This window comes from Heloderma suspectum, chromosome 7 (genome assembly GCF_057233095.1).
Source record: "Heloderma suspectum isolate Gila_16-S chromosome 7, 16-S_ref, whole genome shotgun sequence".
NCBI lineage: Eukaryota > Metazoa > Chordata > Lepidosauria > Squamata > Helodermatidae > Heloderma > Heloderma suspectum.
In genome coordinates this window covers 49,683,978-49,704,843 of record NC_139464.1, presented here as the reverse complement: position 1 = coordinate 49,704,843, position 20,866 = coordinate 49,683,978, and the positions used below count along the sequence as shown (strand labels likewise).

Here is a 20,866-nt window from a genome sequence, read left to right as displayed (position 1 = left end):
AAAATGTTGCTGCATTGTTTATTAGTATTAATGTTGATGGGATAATTACTATTCTTTCATAATACTGAAGTGCTATGCAAGATCTTTCCTGTGTATATAGTTAGTAGCCGGTTTAGAAGATCTAGAAGCAGGACTGCTGCTAACTTGCTGAGGATTTTCCCTTTAGACTGAAGAGACGAGGCTTACATTTTAGCTTGAAAAGATCCCAGCGTTGATATCATCATGCTATTTTAGCGGATGAGCGTGCTGTCTGAGGCAATCATACTGTATATAAGCTGATGGTTTATTTTATTTTATTTTATTTTATTTATTATTGCATTTATATCCCACCTTTTTTCCTCTTGCAAGGCACCCAAGGTGGCTTACATTATCCTCCTCCTCTCCATTTTATCCTCACAACAACAACCCTGTGAGGTAGGTTGGGCTGAGAGTGTGTGACTGGCCCAAAGTCACCCAGTGAGCTTCCATGGCCGAGTGGGGACTAGAACCCGGATCTCCCAGCTCCCAGTCCAACACTCTTGCCACTACACCACACTGGCTCTCAATGTGTATAATGTGCATTGAAACAATGGTTTCAAGCAAAAATGCAGCTTCATATAAATCACTACACTTCTCTAAGAGAGATGTAAGTCAGAAAACAGCAGCATAAAGGGGAAATATAAGTTTCCCAGTAGTAGGATATGGTGGGTGGAACTCAGAGGAATAATGTTTATAAAATAACATCCTCCATTCTGAATATGAAATAGTAAAAGTCACTTAGGGCTCATTCCCAAGACCCACCAGCTGAGTGGCTATACGATTGAACGGCTTTTCTGTCAGCATAGTTGCAGCGTATCTCTGCACCCAGCCTAAGCAAAGTATAGGATTGCTGAGCTTCTCCTGACAAGAAACATTTCTTGGATTAAAAGAGGTAAGGATTTATCCTAGAGGTTTCCAGGACCACTCCAAGTGGGCAGAATGAATTAAAAGACCAACAACAACAGCAACAACAGCAGCAACAACAACAACAACAACAACAACAACATTAATAATACCTGGGGCTGTGAGATACCAAGGCAAGGGTGAAATAGTTGGGGAGCAACAACAAGGTATAAATCTGCTTCCTATAGGGGTGTAAGGATTATGCAAAATCCATTCTGACTGTGTTTCGTGGATTGTCAGGCACCTTTCGTTCCATCATCTGCCGATCAATGGAATCAGATTTGTTTCCAAATTTGCGCAAATTCACACATGCAAAAATATGCAAATCCCCCCCAAATGCACGTTTTCACACTTTAGTCTATGGAGGAAATGCACGTTTTTGGCCAGGTTTTTTTTATTTTGCATTTGTTTCTGCACAAACTTCAGGAAAGTTAGAAAACCGGTCTGCAAGCCCAGAGAATTTGCCCGAGGGGAGAACCCAGTCCACTGCAGAATCTGCGGGTCGGATTCATGAAAATCTGAACTCATTTGGTTCCCCCGCAGATTTCTCCGACATCCCTAGCTTCCTATAAAGATATGTTTTTTCAGTCACATGAGTCTATTGGGATCTCCCATGTGCCGTGACAGCATAGCAGCTTCACACAGGATGTTTTTCTAAACTGGGTATGCATAAGCATGGGGGCAGGGAGGCACATCATATACATCTATGTACATTCTGAGAACCATGCAAATTTCTATTTTATGCCATATACATGTGGTAAAATAGATACTTGGGTGATCCTCACATCTGAGGTTTATTTGGGGTTTTCCTCTAAAACCACGTATAGTTGTGCAGAGAATCTGTCATTTGTGAGGCAGTTTTCAGAGGTTAGCTATATGATTTGTTGCAAAAATGATACAGAGAACTTGCTAAGAAGTTGGATTCAAATGAAAATCCATCCTATCCCTCAGTCAAAGGGAACAGAAAGCAACTCTAGATATTTCAAAGTAGGTGCAATCCTATACATGTCTACTCAGAAGTAAGTCCCCATTGAGGATTGCTGCCTGATTCACCCAAGAGCTTTCACATTTTCTTAACTAAAATCTGCCAATTAAATCCTCCACCAAGGTAAACAATAAGACACTTGGAGCTAGGTAGAACTTCATTATAAATGGGAGCTTCTCTTGGGAGATGTTGCAATGTCTGATGTCAGTGAAACAATAATAAGTGAGAGTGCCTTTATGCTTGTACAGAGCATGTTCTCCCTGCTGCTGCTGCAACTGTTTTCATTAAATTTTTACTCAGGAGGAAGGAAAGTTATGATAAGAAATATCATATAAGAGTAATAAGAGTATCAAGTCCTTGCTTTTTATGTCTGATGTGGTGTTACTGCCCATGGAACTTAGCAGGCTCCAAAGTATTTTCCTGGCACAAAGTGCAGTTAGTTTTGCCATTCTTGGGACATTCCTACCTAGGCATGGGCTATTCATTATGTGGGATTGTCATCTCAATATTGTGGCCATTTGCATGTATGCATGGGAGAATTATCAGAGTTTAACACAGGGTTAAACTCTGGAGAAATCCAGGATTGCCTATATATGCAGACGTACTCACAAAGTATCGAAGATGAAAAGTATAGGCAAGGGTGTTTTTTGTTTTGTTTTAATATATACATAGGAATCCTGGTTCACAGGAGGAGACTGCACACGTGGATAGTTTTAGGGAGAAAAAGAGCACAAGCTATTTTATAGGAAAACATTTAGAAGCTATTCTAGTTCATAGCTAATGAGCCAATTGGATATTTTTAGTAGACTTTCCTAATGCCTTGCAAAGTTAACCTGAAAACAAAGTTACTCAGAACTGACCATACCCACAAAGCCACCTGTTCTGTAAAATGCCAAAACTTTGGATGGAGGGGTGGAAATAAGTGTTACAGGTGATGAAGACTGTTCTGGAGCGCCAGATATCACCAGACACACACTCAGGGATCTTGGTGGTTTAGATGATTCCAAACTGTGCCAACTCATGAAGCTCCAGATGGCTGAAAGCTTCCCAGGGGCAGATCACTGTGATATCTGTGAGAGAGTGAGTGAGAGAGAGAGAGAGAGAGAGAGAGAGAGAGGACTTATTACACCCACATATATCAAGCTGGACAAGCTCATTTAAGAAGGAATTTTATTTGTAGGGACCCCCATGCAAAAAGGGACTGGAGCAATAACTCCTAATCTATTCAGTTTTCTTGGACTTTAAAGTGTACACCAAAGTGGTGGCTTCCCATATAAAAGAGGAAGCATGTAAAGTGCTCAGGAGGAATCCCTCAACATAGAATGTACTTTCTCCCCTACAAATTTGGGATGGATGGATGATTCTATTTCTGGTCCATGTCAATTTCACAAGAATTAATTTATGAATCCTTTCCATCCTGTTTCTGCGTTAATCTGCGATTTTTTAAAATAATCCGCACAAATTTGTATTTAAATATATATTTAAATACATATTTTGGAATTTAATTTCTCACAAAATAAGCATTAATAAATTATTTCCCTCAGTATACATTGATAAACTTAGTTGTTATCCTAAAATACGCATCTTTATATGAATTTCGGTACAGTTTTTGAGGTGCGAATTACATTGTAAAATTCAGAGAAGCATAAAATCCTAAAGATAATCATGGTCTGATCTGCACATTAGGTGTGAATTAGGCTGATTCACTTTGAAATTCTGACAGAATGAAATCCTTGAGCACCACAGCGTCAAATTATGTATTTCCTCAGGCTCATCTGTTGCTGTCACCTGGGTATCTCATTCTCAGTGTGGGCTATTGGAATAGAAGGCAGACAGCAGGATTTAGAAATGCACTGAAAGTACTTTTAAACTCTTTCATTATCTTTGTGCAAATATTCCATCAGGGACACTTCAGCAGATTAGACCAGACTTTAATGCTTCCTGCCACAGTGAAACTTACTTACACATGGCATTCAGAATAGCTGTTTTATCTCGTATCTTTCACAGTTCTGTGTCTCATTTCAAAGGCTATGATGTATAATCTTGGCACATACTGTAATTCTTGGTCTTTTTCTTTTTTTATAAATTGGGCTTTGAGCTGAAATTTTGTCCCCACTAGATTTGCTCACAATCTTCTTCACATAACTATGTTTTTTTATATGAGTTAATTACCAACCTCAAGTTCACTTCACAGCAACCTTAATTACACTGGGTAAACTAGCAGTACATATGTAAAGTGTGTGTGTGAACCTACCCTAAGATACAGGGAATCATGTAACACATTTGAACTTATGGAATTTTTGCCACAGGTTGTTGCAATGGCAAGATGCAACAGATGGCTTTAAGGATGGATTGTTAATGATTAATAGATCTATTCTCCAAGTCTAGGAATTAAGCTTCATTTTTCAGAGGACATTGCTTTTGATTACCAGAAACTGGGAGAAAACAACAGGGAAAAGCTGTTTCCATTTTACCAAGCGTGTAGACTTTTCGGAAGCATCTGGCTTGCCATTGTTGGAAACAGAATGCTGGGCTAAATGATCTGATCTGAGCTAGATTACTCTGATCTAGCAAGGCCCTTCTTTTGTTCCTAAAAGAAGTATAGTGCAAGAAAACGATTTGCCCCCCCCCCCCCCCGGCTGTATTCATTTATCACCCAGATTAAGCCAAGCAGCAACACTATTTTCTGCACTGTTTTAATCAAGAGAATACTACAAAAAAGAAGAATTATACATAATTTACCTGTTCCAAGACCTTCCATTCCTGGGATATCATCTCCAAAACTATGGAAAAAGCAACAGAGGTAAGATGAGGTACAACCAGGAGAGAGAGAACTGCTTATGCATCAATATATTTTTGTAACCCAAGAGCAGCATGAAAACATGAAAGGGAACAGTTTGTGCAAGACCTTTCCTAATTGCAGGATTAGCTATACTGCTTGAGAGTATTATTAGCACTATTAGCACATCCCTGCATTTGCCTTGATTTTCTTTTTCCTTGTGCTCTATAAGCAGTTGAGACTTTGCAAATTCAAAGACAAATGGAAGGCAGATTTAAATAAGATGTAACCTTTTCCTTGCTATCAAGTACACATGAGCAGTCTGGGTCAGAGAAGAAGGACCCACCCACGTAAGAGCAGCAGTCAGTGGTGTTAGTTCCCCCAAAGTGCTTTTTGTGTGTGTGTGTTTTGTGTGTATTTCTGTTATTACACCACCCATGCTGACTTCATCTTAGTCTGACACATAGGACCATCCATACAGGTCAGCATGGGTGTCTTACCTGAGCCCTGAAAATAAACACAACAAAAACATACAAATATGTCCTAAGAAAAGGGAAGGTATGTTTATATACAGCATATAGGATTGGACCCAGATTTAGGAGAGTGCAACTGGGTTGGTGGAAGTGGACTTCCTTGCCCCTCCTCCCCATGGCAATCCCCTGATAAGGCCACACAGAGGATCAGGGGGCTCTGCTATGAATGGGTTGAGCTGTGGTGCGTGGAGGGAGGAATTCCTAAAAATTGGATGGAGGCATCTTCCGTGAGAAGAACAACCCAGAGAGCTTCTGGTCATCAGACGGTTGTCAAATCTGATAACTTACTTACACAATCTCATCATTCCATCTCATGAGAAACCCAAGAACAGGAAATGATTTTTATAGCATTAGCTGTGAAAAAGGGACCCTGGGTAAAGTTTCTTAAAATGGATTAGAGTTTAACTATCAAGATGATGGATTCGAAACCTTTCCAGATGGCCATAGAAAGTCAAAGGGATATCCAAGGGTCATCTAAGGCTGCATAATAATGGGATCTACTGGAAAGTTGCCATTTGTTCAGGACTCCACACTGCTGGCCTAACATCCCTATCATCTTGCCCCATTGTTCATTATTTTTCATTGTAAAATGCCTCCTGGGAACCCATTAATAATGCTGCTATAAACCATAGACAAGGGGCACCTCTACATGAGGTTTTTATCCTGCACTCGTGATTGGTCACTCACAGATATTTGTGGGTCCTTTACATGATGTCATTAACCTCCAGGGCCTTTCCCATGCTTTCTGACCTTTAGATCAGTTTTTTTTTTTTTTTAAAGAACGGGGATAATGCGGCAATACATTTTAATCCACTTCAACAGCTGTATGTAATTGCGCAATTCTGCTATACCACAGTGCCATCTAGTGGCTGTATAATGAAACATATGGAACTTGCAGACAAAGGAAGTCCCTGAAAAAAGCACACGTAAGCACATGTAAAGGAACCAACCTTAATCCCACAAAGAATCCGGAAGCAGAAGCTCGAGTAAAGGTGCGGAATAAAAGCTGGTCTAGAGAAACCCAAGATCTCCCAACAAGGCCTCTCCTCTTTCCTGTAGTTCCCTGTGTTCTCCTGTGCAATGAATTCTTAGGGACAACTACAGGGCACCAGCTCCATTTACAGTGCAATCCTATAACTGTTTGTTCAGAAGTAAGTCCCACTGGGTTTCATAGGGCTTACTCCCTAGTAAGTGTGTTTAGGATTGCAGCATTAATACATTATTATGCCAGCTGCATAAAGATATCTACCACACCCTCAACTTCTATACAGCATCTATGATTTAAGCACAAAATTATTTCGGCAGCATCGTCCCTGTACATGGGGCTTAACAAAGAATGAGGGCACAGACCCTTGCCTCAAGACACTTACAGTCTAGATCAGTCTTCCCCAACCTGGTGCCCTCCAGATGTGTTGGATTGCGATTCCCATCATTCTCAACCAGCATGAATCCATGCTAGCTGGGAATGATTGAGGTTGCAGTCAAACATATCTGGAGGGCATCAGGTTGGAAAAGGCTAGACTAGATCAGCGGTGGGCAACCTGTGGCCCTCCAGATGTTTTGGCCTACATCTTCTATAACCCTAGCAAACATAGCCCATGGTGAGGAATCATGGGAGTTGTGGACCAAAACATCTGGAGGGCCACAAGTTGCCCACACCTGGTCTAGATATTGACAGAACAGGAAGGGAGAGAGAAAGGGAGGCAGTGGTACAAGGAGAAAGAATGGGTTTCCCCCCCCCAATTACATAAACTTAGGCTACAATCCTATACACATGTATGTATCTGGAAAGAAGTCCCATTGAACTCAATGGGGCTTACTCCTAAGTAGATACATATGGGATTGCACTGTCATTGGTTACAATGGGGCAACCTTCCCCAGCCTGATACCCTTGGGATGCTTTAGACTTCACCTCCCATCAGCCCCAGCTAGCATGGCCAATGGTCAGGAATCCTGGGAGTTGCAGTCCAAAACAGCTGGAGGGTACCAGGTTAAGGAAGGCTGCAGTGGGTATGGAGACTAAGGGATTTTCCACACCAGCCTTTTTATCCCGCAACTTTACCGGGGTTTCTGCTTCCATATACTTTGTGGGATTAATATGGCCCATTTTCACGCACTTCAGCCTTTTTTCATAGGGAGTTCCTTTATCTGCAACCTCTATATGTTTCATTATACAGCCAGTAGATGGTGCTGTGTTATAGCATGACTTCCTCTTTTCATGGAGAAAATGAATATTTAAATAGCACATTATCCGCAACCTTTAAAAAACTAGGGAAAAGGTCAGAAAGCACGGGAGAAGTCCTGGAGCTTGACAACGTCTTGTAAAGGACCAGCAAACTTCCATGACTAACATATCTTGATCTCAGGACAAAAGCCCCATGTGGAGAAGCCCTAAGGGTTTTGGTACTGTAGTGTCTTAAAATACATTCTCAAGGTAACCCATCATTTGATTTCTGAGTCACTGCTCTTACCCTTTTACTCCTTTCTTAGGGGGCTTGCTCTTGAACTGTCTCATTTGCCTTTGCTTGAACTTGGGTGGCCCCCTGCGCGGTGTGGTAGGCCCACTTATACCTGCTGCTGCGTCTGTTGTGCTGAGGTTAACAGCAGGGGCGCTGTTATCAGTCATTCTTCAGCTACTCTGAGCCTGGCGCTTGGCTTTTTTAGATCGTTCTCTCTAGAAGACAAATAAATGCAGTTAATGAAGTTGGGGCGGGTGGTGGCGATACTTTATAACGTACAATGTTTGATGGTACGATCATTGGATAGTCTGGATAGCAAAAATGCATTCTTTGTCGCAACTACAGGCTAGTTCAGAAGATATGGATAAGGTGACTAGATACAGTTGGGGGCAGGGTTTCCATAACTTTATGTAAAGTAGGGAATTCTGGAAGGTTCATGCAACGTTTCTCTTTTGCAGAACTAGGACATGACAACTTCCATCTTCCATACATCTATATGTGATAAAGTGATAGGAGCCCTGCCGTCAAATGAATCTGGTCACCCTGTCCACAGCTATATAATTCTGTCTCCCAGGAAACTCGCAAGGGCTTCAGTATGTTTCATAATTATAGCAAGGTGTATTTATCTGTGCTCACCTTTAGTGGCCGGGATTTAAGCTAGTAGAACAGCAGTGGCTGGCTTTTTTGTGCAGGTGTGGGTAAGGATGGTTGCATGAGCAGAGGAAATTCAACAGGTGTACCTTGTTGCAAAGATGGAGCCACGGGGGAAGTTTCAAAAGCTAGATTTCTGTGCATCATGCACTTCGAAAAGCTCAAATTAGCCCTGCCAGAAATCAAGGGGTGCAATTCTCTTTGTGTAGGAGACATTCTTCACTTTTCAGTGCTCTTTTCTACCCTCACTGATCTGAACAAGAAAAATGAATGCAGCAGTCTGGCTGGGCTCAGCTGCCCGTTTGCTAACTGGTCTGAAATCACAACAGATGCTACCTAATAAGTACAAGCTGCTACTTCAAAATAATGGAGTAAGTGTACGGTTCTTTCTGGTCTTTCTCTGTTTCTACTTCTACTGGTTCTTATCTGGGAACTACTGTGAATATATAACAAAATACATGTTTTTGCATATCACACAATTCATCCTCCGTCCCAATGACTCTATGTTTAGTGAAGGGTTGTTGGGGGATTTGAGCTAATTTTGTGGAGACTAAAACTGGAGTTTGACATTAGGGACAGTATTGCCAACTGATCTGAAAAAAATGCCCTTGCCTGCTCTTTTGCAGCTGGAGCTGTTTACAGTACGGAGAAAAAGAAACCTTATCAACTGCTAACGTCTGCACATCCAGCTCTATTAAAAACATAGGCACAGTAGCCAGTTGAAAGGTTGGCAACCCTAAGGGACCATTATCAGCAAAAGGAACATAGCTCAAAGGTAGAATACATGGTTTGTATGCAGGAAGTCCCAGGTTCAGTCCCTTGCATCTCCAGGTAAAAAGGGACCAGGTAGGTAGCAAGTGATGGGAAAGACCCCCCTTCCTGAGATCCTGGGAAGTAAACAATATGGCAATCAGAGTAAACAATATGGAGCTAGGTGGACAAATAGTCTGACAATATAAGACAACTTCCTACATTAAGATTATTATTTTACTTCTGCTTGCAATAGACAAAATGCTTGATAGCTCTTCACAAAATTGATTTCCAGAACAGTTCTCGGGGGCAGTTCATGACATTATTTTGTATGATAAAGACCGGAGTGGAAGCTGACCCAAGACAACCCAGTAGGCCTACTGCTGAAGAGGGATTTGGACCTTCATACACTAGGGTTAAGTTATAGGGCTGCAGCTCACCGTGGCTTATTTAAGCTACGGTGTGTTGCGATGCATGCCGGTGACCATGACCACTCACAACCCATGGCCTGTTCTAGGGTTGTGAGTTTTTTTGTTAACCGCCCCAACAACCCACTCTCATGGGTTTCGGACAACACAATAAGCCACAGTGCCCATCCACCACGGCTTGAATATTCAAAATGGCCACTCACATGCACCACAGCCCCCCGTGGCTTAAATAAGCCAGGGTGAACTGCGGTTATCATGTGAACTGGGTCATAGTCTTCAACCTTTTCAAGTTGTAACCTATCACAACTCAGTTTCCCTTTAAAAAAACAAAACCAAACCCCAGTACATTACTTATTTGAGAGCTATCATGACCAGATGTCAAAAAAGAGAGGGCTTCTGTACCTTAAGAGCCAGAGAGAAGAGGGTATTTTGGCAGGGATAACTTGTCATGCAGGGTTGCACCTCCTAAAATTCCTTCTTCTACACATCGACTAAAGGAGGAAGAGCTCTGTTGTCCTTTACATCTGGTCACCCCCCACCCCAATCTTTCTAATTTTCTTTTACAATCCTAAACAACAAAACAAACTGGTGGTACCACAGCTTTGACCCACTGTCAGTTAAGTTGTCACCCACTTATGGGTCCCTACCTACCAGCTGCGGACCAATGCACTAATTTATTTAGACTAAAAAGGCTTTCGTTTAGCTTGAGTAATGATCTGCTGCTTTGTCATCTGTCGGGTTTGTGCCCACACAATGCAAAAAAATAAAAAAGAAACTATCTTCGATGCTTTTATCTCAACAGAATCCAGTCATTCTCTTGACTAATGTTGGTTTGGGCAAAGCTATCTTCCTGTACTAAATGGCCTTTACGCCCAAGTGCCACAAGAAGAGGCATTTGCCCTTTCCTCTTTGTCCCTCCCATACATGTGAAGTTATATGCTTCTCATTTCTGCTTCTTATAGGCGTTATGTAACTCTCATTCTAGACCTTTCACTCCTGCTGAGAAAGGCCAAAATTAGGCCCAACTTCTCAGAATTGATGCTTAATCTCTTTATGTAAGAGCATCACACTGTATCCTTGGTAAAATCTCATAATATCTCCTTGTTGCCCCCCCTCCCCGCCCTTTTGTCTCTATCAGGGCACGGTGATAATTCTGACAGAAGGAAATAACTATGAGACAACACAAAGGGGAATACTTGTCCTCTAAAATGTCTCTGAAATGGTGACTAACTCTTTTCTTCAAATAACACTTGGAAAAGCAAGAGGAAAGCTCTTGAAATGAAGAATCTAACAGAACATCTCGACAATGAAATTATACTTTGTCATTGTTTAATAATTACACAACTTGTTTACGAGATGACAAAAATAATTCAGCGGTCACACATTGTTCAAGAGGAGTGATTTGCAACAATTTAATAACACACAATCCGTTTCTCTCCATGACCATTTAGTGTATGTCATAATGGTAAAGAAACATTTAACATTGGAAGACTTGGGGTTGTTCGCGGTTATACCAAAGGTCATGACTCGAGACCAATGCAATAAAATGAAAACAATTTGGGTTCATGTCTTCTACAAGTATAAAGCGCCCTATGCCATATTTGCAGTTATAGTTTGCTTGCAAGTACGTGTGCATAGGCTTGCTGTTTTAGGCTGCAAACTTATGCACGCTTATCATGTTGGAAGCCCTTTTGAACTCAGTGGGCCTTCCATCCAAGTAAAGATGCATAGGCTTGCTTAGTTAGGAAATGAAACCAATCCCTGCCTTTGCCAGTAACCTCTTAGGCATTCCATATGCTTTCAACACCCACTGTTGGGGTAGGGAAGATGCATTATTTCCATTTTGCAGATAGGAAGTTGAGGAGGAAAGACTAAACAATTTGATCACGGAAATTTGTGGCAGAGCCGAGAATTAAATCTAACCCTTGATTTCCTGAATCCCATTCTGGGGTCAGATTCTTTGCTGGAGCCAATGGAGCTGTGCCAGTTTGCATTAGCACCAGCGGACCTCCTAAGAACACAATTTGCTCTCTGTGTGTAGGCGTGTTATTTAAAGTAGTGACAAAGAATGGGGCGAGGGGAGAGAGACCCTGTTCAATTTTATTCTAAGGATTTTCATTAGTGATTGTATATGTATATGCACAGAGGGCACATGCCCAAATACACCCACGGTGTAAAAAAAATCACATATTCTAACAGTCAGCGGGAGGAGCTATTCCACCGAGAGGAACATCTGGGTGGAATACTAGAGTCCCTGAACCAATATACATAGTTAATTAACAGCCACACTATACTCCTAAGTAGCTTTGACTGGGTTTCCTTGGGAGTGGGGTTTCATTGGAAATGGCAACATACCCCTGAGTGAATGAAACAGCAGGATTTTTTCAGTGACAGGGACTTGAACCCACACATCTGGAAAGGCAGCAAGACATGCAGGAAGACCATAGCTTACCTTATAATATAAGGTACATTCATCACAAAGCTACTAAGCACTGTACAGACGGAGATGCAATACTGCTTGCAAGCGGTTTTTGTCCCTGATTTCTCTGCACTGACTTTGGTCCTCATGTATTTTTTGGCTGCAGTCAAGAAAACAAGCAGGAAGGGCAGGAGAGCACCATTCCTGGGGTTCACAACACATTGCTCCCACATCAGAGCAAGGCTACGTGGCTGACAGAGAGACGTACTGCAGCCACGACGCGTTCATGCATCCAAGAACGCTGTCCTAAATGGCTGCTCACTTGACAGTGTTAAAAGACAGGGAGAAATAGAAAGGAAAAGAAAAGAAAAGAAAAGAAAAGGAGAGAAATGGGATCTAGCAGAGGTCAGGAATTATCGTTCTTATTGCTTCACCACCATCCTGTCAACACATCCTTCTGGTCTAGACAGAACACACACAAGGTCCGCTACTTCTACGTGCTCCCACTAGCAAACAAATGAGGAAGGGGTTGCCTTTACTACATAAAAAGTCTTATATAAACTATTTTCAGTATAGTAGTGATCCTTTCCCACCAAAGCCAGAGATGCACCAATCGATTCTCCAGCAAAGCCCTTTGCTAACTATTCCAAGCCACCGAGTGAGTTTCAAAGTAGAATTCCTCAAATAGGAGTCGACAATGTTATAGCTGATTTCTCCCCATCCACCAATCCATCTGTTCAGATTTTGACCATCACTGTACTGTATCGAGCTCCTAAATGTAACCCCTAGTTCAGTTTTGAAAATTTTTTTCTTACTACCTCCAAACTCTTATTTGAATCCTTTGGGAACTTACCTCTCTCAGGGAATGTACGACAGCAATTAATTACATTACTAAAATTGCCCGTAGTTATTGGGGAGAAAATCAGTCTTGGGATGAGTGAAACAATGCGAGCATTAGCATAGAAACAGATCTTAAAAACTGCTGTGCAACTGAGTGTTCACCCTCTCCCCCAACCTCAAATTCCGTGTTTTCTAATTGGCTCTGACAGATCTCTATTTAAGGTAGGAGTTGATCCACTGTGTAATGACCTTGCTTACGTCAATGGTTAATTTTACCTAATATAATCTGTCCACGATAATGTCCTTAGCATGTTGCTGTCAGATGGCAACCCACCTCCAGGTTGGCTTCCAGGTTAATCTTCCCCTTCCTCCCTCCCTTGTATTTGTCTTGCAACCAAGGAGGCATGTGTACTAATGGCAAATAGCTTCTTCCTAATCCATTCCTTTCACAGCTCTAATCTCTGATCCTTCCAGAAAGATAAAATAGATGCTCAAGCTCATATTCGTGACAGCAGGGCCAGACACAGAATTCCTCTTGGGCAGCACCGATAGTTTTTGATTAATTGCCTTGGAGATATCTCACATCCGGACTTCATGTTTGGAAGGATCAAGTTGCTAGGCCATGGAAAGACCACGAACTACTCAAGGCTGATGCGACATCAACAGTGCTCCAAAAATCACCAGAGACTGGACCCATCAGGTGTGCTCTCGTCTTTTTTCACAATGGAAATCCAGTCTTCAGAAGAAGCAATTAAGATTCTTCTCAATGTCCCAGTGTGATGTCGCACAGCCTCAAAATATTGCACTTCAGTGATTTCTCTCTATCAGTTTCCTTCCTAGAACTTTCTTAATCCAGATTCAGATGTAATTCCAGATACATGGAGAAGCCCCGCCATTCCAGTTTGTGGGGCTTGTATCGATAGCTCACAACAAATATTTCCAGCATCAACATTTGATGATGACCAGCCTCATTGCTTCTCCTTCTCTTACTCATGTCAAAGGTTTCTCATGCTTTAAAGGGGGAAATCCCCCCTCCTTCAGAATGTATGAAGTACATCTAAACAAAGATAAAAGTGATCCCCATATACTTCCATCATGGGAACTGCTCAACATACCTTCCTGGCAATCAGTATTCCAAAAATGAGAATGTACAGGCAGTAAAAAACAGGCTGCCAGGTAAGAAATGTTTGAACACCCAGAGGTCAAGACTCCCTACAGTTTGTGAGGTAGTCGGTGAAAAAGGGAAATCCTGCTTCAATTGATGTCAGTGGCAAAAGTCCCATTGGTTTTAATGGAGCAGTACTGAAGTCTTGGTTACCCTGTCCCTGCTTCTTCCCGATATAAGCCCAAGGCAGGAGCTCCTTAAATTGTCCTTTGGTACTTCCTTTCAAGGACCCACAGGGCTTCTGTGCACTGTTAATAAATCAGCTCTTCAACAATGTTCCAGCCACTTCAGAGAATCCCATAAGCAATATTTCCCAGCAACTCCAGCCATATGAACTTTGCAACTGCCAACTGGTAGGCCAAAATGCTACTCAGAAAAGTATTTCAGTCAAGAAGTGATTGGTAGAGCAAAATGAACAGAATTTGACTGAATGGCCAGACTACATTTAATACAATGAATAGGTATTACGGCCAAAAAACATAAGAACACCATGAACACGACACAAATTATGTCATTTTTACTGCTTGTGTTAGGGCCCTCTGGATTCTTCTAACTAAAGAGATCAAATAAAAAGAAAATTTAAATAAGTCCTCTTGAGTTTCACTAGATGATTTGAGCTGGCTAATCTCAAAGCACAAACCAGCAGATCTCGTCTTTTCCATTTTCCCTCCCTGCTTCACTGACTGCGAGATACAGAGATTTTTAAAAATAACAAAACCCACCAAACTTACAGTGTTGGGAGCTCTCCTTGGAAACCATGAAGTTATTTTCCACCTGCTTGATTAGAAAAATCTCTCCGAAAGACAACTCTTCCTCCAGAAATACTCCAAGGTGTCCTAATCCATTAGGTGACATCACTGTTTAATGGCACCAATGACAACGTGTCATGTCTCAGAGGAGGAGCAAACATGTTTCTGAGAGTGCTGATCCCAGCTTTGCTTTAGAGTGTGTTTTGGTTTCTGCTACTAACTAGACTTTTTGGTGATCCTGCTCTGAAATTCTCAGCTCACCTGTGAGTGAAAGAGGTGACTCTTTCTCACACACATACATGATAGATGCAGGGCCAGCGTCAAGGGTAAGGCATGGCTGGGCACCTGCCAGGGGTCCACACCCCAGCAGGGGCTCACTAACAAGACCGCACTGAAGTTGCTCTCCCTCTTTACCACTGCAACGTGCTTGTTCCCCCTCCTCTCGCTCTGGCCCAGACAATGGTGGCAGTGAGAAGGAGGAACAACAGATGCCAATGCCTGCTTGCTCACTGGCTCTTTTCCTATCAATCAAAAAAGTGGGAGCAATGATGACAAAGAAGATGAGGAGCAATAGCAGCTGGTGACAATGGTGGTGAGAAGGTAAACTTTTTCAGGGAGGGGGTCCATTGAAGACATCTTGCCCCGAAGTGGTCAAAAACCTAGAGTCAGCAGATGCATATGTGTGAAAGCTGCTGCCTGTGATTAAAGTGCTTCCAACAATGCCAGAACAGCTGGAATCTGTCCCTACCCCAAATGACTGGGAATGAAACAACAAAGAGGACCCTTTAAATGCAATGGGTTGGTTCCAGGTTTATTCACACCCAGTGGAGGCTGGTGGCTCTGATTTTGGTGGGGCTATAGTTCTATCCTGGGTTTTAGCCAGAACCAGCCAGAACTCTAAGCTATCCAAGGTAGTGAACCATATCCCCCAAACGGGTTCAGCACCTTGGATAGCTCCTTTAGAGTTGTGGCTGGTTCTGACTGAAACCCCAAATGGAATCACAGTCCCACTGAAATCAGAGCCTCCAGTCTCTACTGGTTGCACTTCAAGTAAACCCACTGAAATCAGTGGGACTTAGTAGGTCATGACTAAATCTGGAACCCACACATTATCAGTGTTAAACTCCTTTAGAGAGGTTTATTATTCTCATGCTGGATGATACTCAATGTATGTTTTGTGCAAATATCTTCCAGATGTCTGTGTGTGTGTGGCTCTGATCAAGTCTGAAGGATGCACTTATCTTAAATTCAGTGCACGCCTCTGTATAATACTTGGCAGCGGTGACTTCAAAAAGCTTATATTGGGGTGGACAACCTGTGGCTCTCCAGATGTCCCTGGACTCCAGCTCCCATCAGCCTCAGCCAGCATGGCCAATGGCTAGGGAAGATGGAAGTTGGAGTCCAACATCTGGAGGGACACAGGTCCCCAGCCCTGGTTTGGAGTCCCTGGTTTAGATTCAGGGTTCCGAGTTACATAGAAGCCTCTGCCTTACAGCTGTATATGTGAAGTTCTCCCTGTGCAGATGTTTGCACTGTACACATGGACACCTGGGGGTGGAGCTAAATGGTGCACATGATGTCTGGGTGTGTGGCTACTTGGTTCATCCATGTCCCCACTCATGTGTTGAGATTACCACTTCTAATAACATCTGAATAGGGCTACAGTTGACGGAAAAGTAGATGCTTTTTGGGGGGGGGTGTACACACACACACACACACACACACTTTGAGGGGGTGGGTCTGCTGAAGAAGTGTACTCATTGGGCTTGTCTGGATGTGATGGTAAACTATGATTTAGTGTTATGTGTATGAGTTGTGTTTTGGGCTCATGTGCCCCCCCCCCCATGTGCAGTGAAGGAGGAGATCAGAAACAAATGCTTTTGGTTTTAAATTAACCAGAGTTCCTTGTTTATGTCTGAACCTGGGCAACATTGCTTAGTTTAAACTACAGTTAGTGAGCAAGTGAGGATCATAAATGAAGATTTGATCCTGGCTTGTTTGAAGTAGCCATGGTTTAGAATAGTTTATTTTAGGGTCCAAAGGCAGTCTAGCAGCTAATTGACAGGACTGAAATCCTGTACATTCAGGGGACATGATGACTGGGAGTGTTTCGATCTGCACTAGCTGTCTGGAGGCACAAACACAGTCACAAAAGGGAGGGTATCAATCATTGATAGGCAATAAAAATGAAAAGGAGGAGCTAGTATCATTTAAAACGCTATTGTTAAGCTGATCAGAATAAAAAGAGACACAAAGTAGGATACTTTTTGATTCACCTAGAACAGCTAAAAAAAGAAGACGTTTTGCCTGGCCCTGGATCTAAGATGATTTTGGATTTGTGGTGGTGAAGAACTGCATTATATGAGTTTACACTGAGGTTACATGAGTAACCTCAGAAAGTGTCTTCCACAGCCATCACATGCTTCAGCAGTCCACAAGAACTGAAGGCTTCCGCACCTTGCGTAGCTCCTTTAGAGTGTTGATTGGTTCTGATTGAAACCCGGAGTAGATTTGCTGCCCCACTGAGATTGGAGCCACCAGCCTCCACCGTATAGCTCCACACAGCTGCCTGGAATTTTGGACTCTCTGGAGGGGCCTCTGCTCTGGGGACTGTCAGGAGGAGCGCCTGCCCTTCAGCATTTGCCACTGCCCACTGCTCTTCGCCAGCCCCATTTCTACATGTCAAGATACTATTCAAAAGCACATGAGCAAGACCAGGAAGACACCCTGGCAATGCTTGTCGGAAGAGAGACTGTCGCTCGTTAAGCCACCTGCCTTTCTTGTATGTGTGTGCATGTGCATCTAGCATGTGTGCATCTAGGATGTGTGCATGTGCATCTAGCATGTGTGCATCTAGCATGTGTGCATCTAGGATGTGTGCATGTGCATCTAGCATGTGTGCATCTAGCATGTGTGCATCTAGCATGTGTGCATGTGCATCTAGCATGTGCGCATCTAGCATGTGCGCATCTAGCATGTGCGCATGTGCATCTAGCATGTGCATCTAGCATGTGCGCATCTAGCATGTGCGCATATGCATTTAGTGTGTGCATGTGCATCTAGCAGCGCTTGGGACCAGCAGATTAAGACCGTGACATTATTTACGTTGGTGGATAGTACAAGCGATTAATGTCGGATTCAGTCAGCTTGAGAAACTATATACAGAGGCGGCGGCGGCCATTCCTCCCACACTCCTGCTCTCCTCCAGCTGTCCATCTGCCTCGGCCACACTGAGATTTCCTCCTTGTCCTGCACTGTTCTTTCTGACATGGTATTCCTGCTTTCCTCTCTTTTCAACATGCTTCTGAGTTTCCTGCACCTTTTACCATTTGTTTCTCGCCCTGCTTCAAACATGGAATGTTAGTGTGTGTGTGTGTGTGTGTGTGCGCGCGTGTCCAGACAATGTCATCTTCCACATGTAACCCTCCTGTGTTTCCCTGCTTCTTCTTCTGTCTTTCTTATAGCAGAAAATCCATTAAGGAGAGAAAGGTTCATGAGCTGCTCTGTGTCTTTTGACTAGTAGCACTAGGAGCCATCTGTCTGGAAGCAACCTTTGTCTTCTATCCATGCTCTCTCCTTACTCTTATTCTTCTATGCAGCCAAGGTCTAAACTAGATGCTACAATGGGCTGCCACTGAAAACAGCCCCCAGGTATGACAACATACCACATTTCCTGTTCCTGCTCCACATCATTAGCTACTACTGGCTGGGGAGGGACAAACCTGGTATATTATGGCATCACCACAATATGAGGTAAGCTGTACTATGTTATGGACAGGCAGGAGAAACTAGATCACTTATGGGCAGGCTGCATGTGGCCTTTGTTCACTCTCTGTGCGACCCACCCCACCGAAGCCCTAGGGTGTTCCACCCACTTGGCCCATTGCCCAGCTGATCAGCCATCAACAGAAGGCTGGGGAACAGACTGCTGTTTCTCCACTGCTGATAGCCACAGGATGTTCCACCCACTTGACCCACTGCCCAGCTGATCAACCATCAACTGAGGGGTGGGAAAAAGAGATCTGGCTTGGGTTTGCTGGGGTGGGGAGGGGAGGGGAGAAGATACTTTAATCTTGCCTCAGTTCCCAGCAATCCTGATGCAGAGATCACCAATGCCAGCAGTGAAACAATAATCTGGCTCAGGATCACTGGGGGGTGGGGAACAGGCTTTAAAAAAACCCACTTCAGCAGGTAGAAAGGGGGGGGTAATTCTCTCCATTCCTGCATGCTGAGATGTGGGTGGGGGACGAGAGAGAGAGAGTGTGTGTGTACGATCCTTGGTTCACCACCCAGTATTGCATGCGGCCCTTGTGACCAAAATGTTTGACCACCACTGAGCTAGATGCCCTCTCTTTGCTACCAGCTGGTTTGGGCAGTAGCCAGACTTTTAGTTTTAATTTATTATTTTTTAGTAATTTATTTATTTTTAAATGCATTACCTATTTTACATAATAATGAATAATATCAGGAATGAGAAGAAGAAATATAACTAGAATTAGTGTAACATTTAACTTGGCCCTAATACTGCATTCTTTTCCGTGGGATTTTTTTTTTAGTTCCTCTAAAATGATGAAGATATAAACAGTAACAGCAATCTCATGTCTGGAGAAGCATGTCCATATTCAGCCTTTCCCAGCCTAGTACTCTCCAGATATGTTGACTACAACTTTCATCATCCCCAGACAGTATGGAGAGCAGCAGTCCAATACATATGGAGGGTACCTGGTTGGGGAAGGCTGCTAAGTCATTAGTATACCCTTCACTGTAGGATAAGCCTTCTGAAGCTCAGTTAGAACACAAGAACTGATGTGTAGGATGAGATTGAAGTCCCACTAGAGTTCAGCATTCTGTTCCATCAGCAGCCTTAAGTTAGCCAGATGACTCTGAAAGTTCACAAGCAGGATATGAAGATGATGATGGATGCTTCCTGTTATTTACTGACAGCATCTGATAACTCCCTGTTTACATGGGAGGCTCCACTTAGTTATCGTAGAACTTGAGGCACTGATCCTCCATCCATTTGCCTAATCAGTTTTAAAATCCATCTAAGCCTGGGCCATTGCTACATCTTGAGGTATTGAATTCTATATGTTTTGTATTATGTGGGAGAAATGTTTCCTTTTTCTGTCCTGAACCTACTGCACATAATCCTGAGTGTCAGGCTGCTCTTAAAACATCCAGGAGCAATTTTTTAAAAAAGATGTCAGCTTCAGGGAATCTTCCATTTCTGCCCACCAACTGATGATCACATTGTTTCATGATTATTGAATACACACAAGACAAAACTCACCCTGGAAAGCGGGTTCATCTGAATGTCTGATTTTTGTTGTGTCAGGGGGCAAACTAGATGTTACAGAGACACAGCCCAATTTGTATTGTGCCAAATTCATATAAAAAGGGCCTTGGGGGCTATTTAAAGAGCAGAACACATCTGGAGGGGAAGGCAGGTCTGAGGCCACATGATGCAGACACCTGGGGAAGAGAAGCAGGTTTGGGTCTAGTCAGCACCTGGATGGGCGACTCTGGGAGCCCTACAGATGCCACTTTGAATTTCATGATGGAAGGATATAAGTGCAATAAATCAATAAAGTAGGTATTTATAAGACACATTCTTTGCTATCAAATAGTACCCAAAGCAGTGTTGAAATTAAAAAAAAACAATCTAACACAAGCCATGATACATAAAACACCAATAAGACCTTAATAAACCTATAACAACAGCACAACAACAGCAGCAGCCTTTAAAATCCCCTCAATAACAAACTAAAGCCAACATGATGGTTTAAAATATATCAAGGCAGCTAGCAGGAAATGCCTTCTGAATACGTTTTTACTATGTAGGGAGAAACCACCATCAAGGACGCTAGGTGAGCCCTGGCAGAGAGGGCATTCAGTAATGTAGATGCCATATTGGAGAGAGGCTGGCTCTGCTCCATACCCCTCCTGTCGTCACTGCTGCAAAGGAAAAGATGCAGAGTAGCAGAGCCGGCCCTCCTATTAGACAGAGCGAGGCAGTTGCCTCAGGCAGCAGATGCTGGAAGGTGACAGGAAAGAGCTGAAGGAGAGAGCTGTGTGTCACACAGCCTGCCCTGTGTCCCCTAACCTAGTCTGCTGCCTTCCGATATGGTGGAGGATGCTGTCCCATCGCCAGTGTTGAAGAAAGCTTCAACTGCCAATCCAGCTGGCT

At 43.0% G+C, this 20,866-nt stretch overlaps 1 protein-coding gene across 3 annotated transcripts in view; it reads right to left on the bottom strand.

Annotated features, from left to right (window-relative positions):
• Positions 1-1,302: 1,302 nt before the first annotated feature.
• PDE6H (phosphodiesterase 6H) overlaps positions 1,303-20,866 on the bottom strand; it is a 192,599-nt gene continuing 173,035 nt past the window's right edge. Inside the window, exons 1-4 of one of the 3 annotated variants that reach the window (XM_084810110.1) lie at positions 14,662-14,738; positions 7,690-7,892; positions 4,649-4,689; positions 2,566-2,976 (exon numbers count right to left, since the gene is read on the bottom strand). In XM_084810110.1, coding sequence (XP_084666236.1) covers positions 2,900-2,976; positions 4,649-4,689; positions 7,690-7,844 — 273 coding nt within the window. In that variant the 5' untranslated portion in view covers positions 7,845-7,892; positions 14,662-14,738 and the 3' untranslated portion in view covers positions 2,566-2,899. Of the gene's footprint in view, positions 2,977-4,648; positions 4,690-7,689; positions 7,893-14,661; positions 14,739-20,866 lie in introns of those variants that run through there. The other 2 variants (XM_084810109.1, XM_084810108.1) reach the window with 2 other exon arrangements.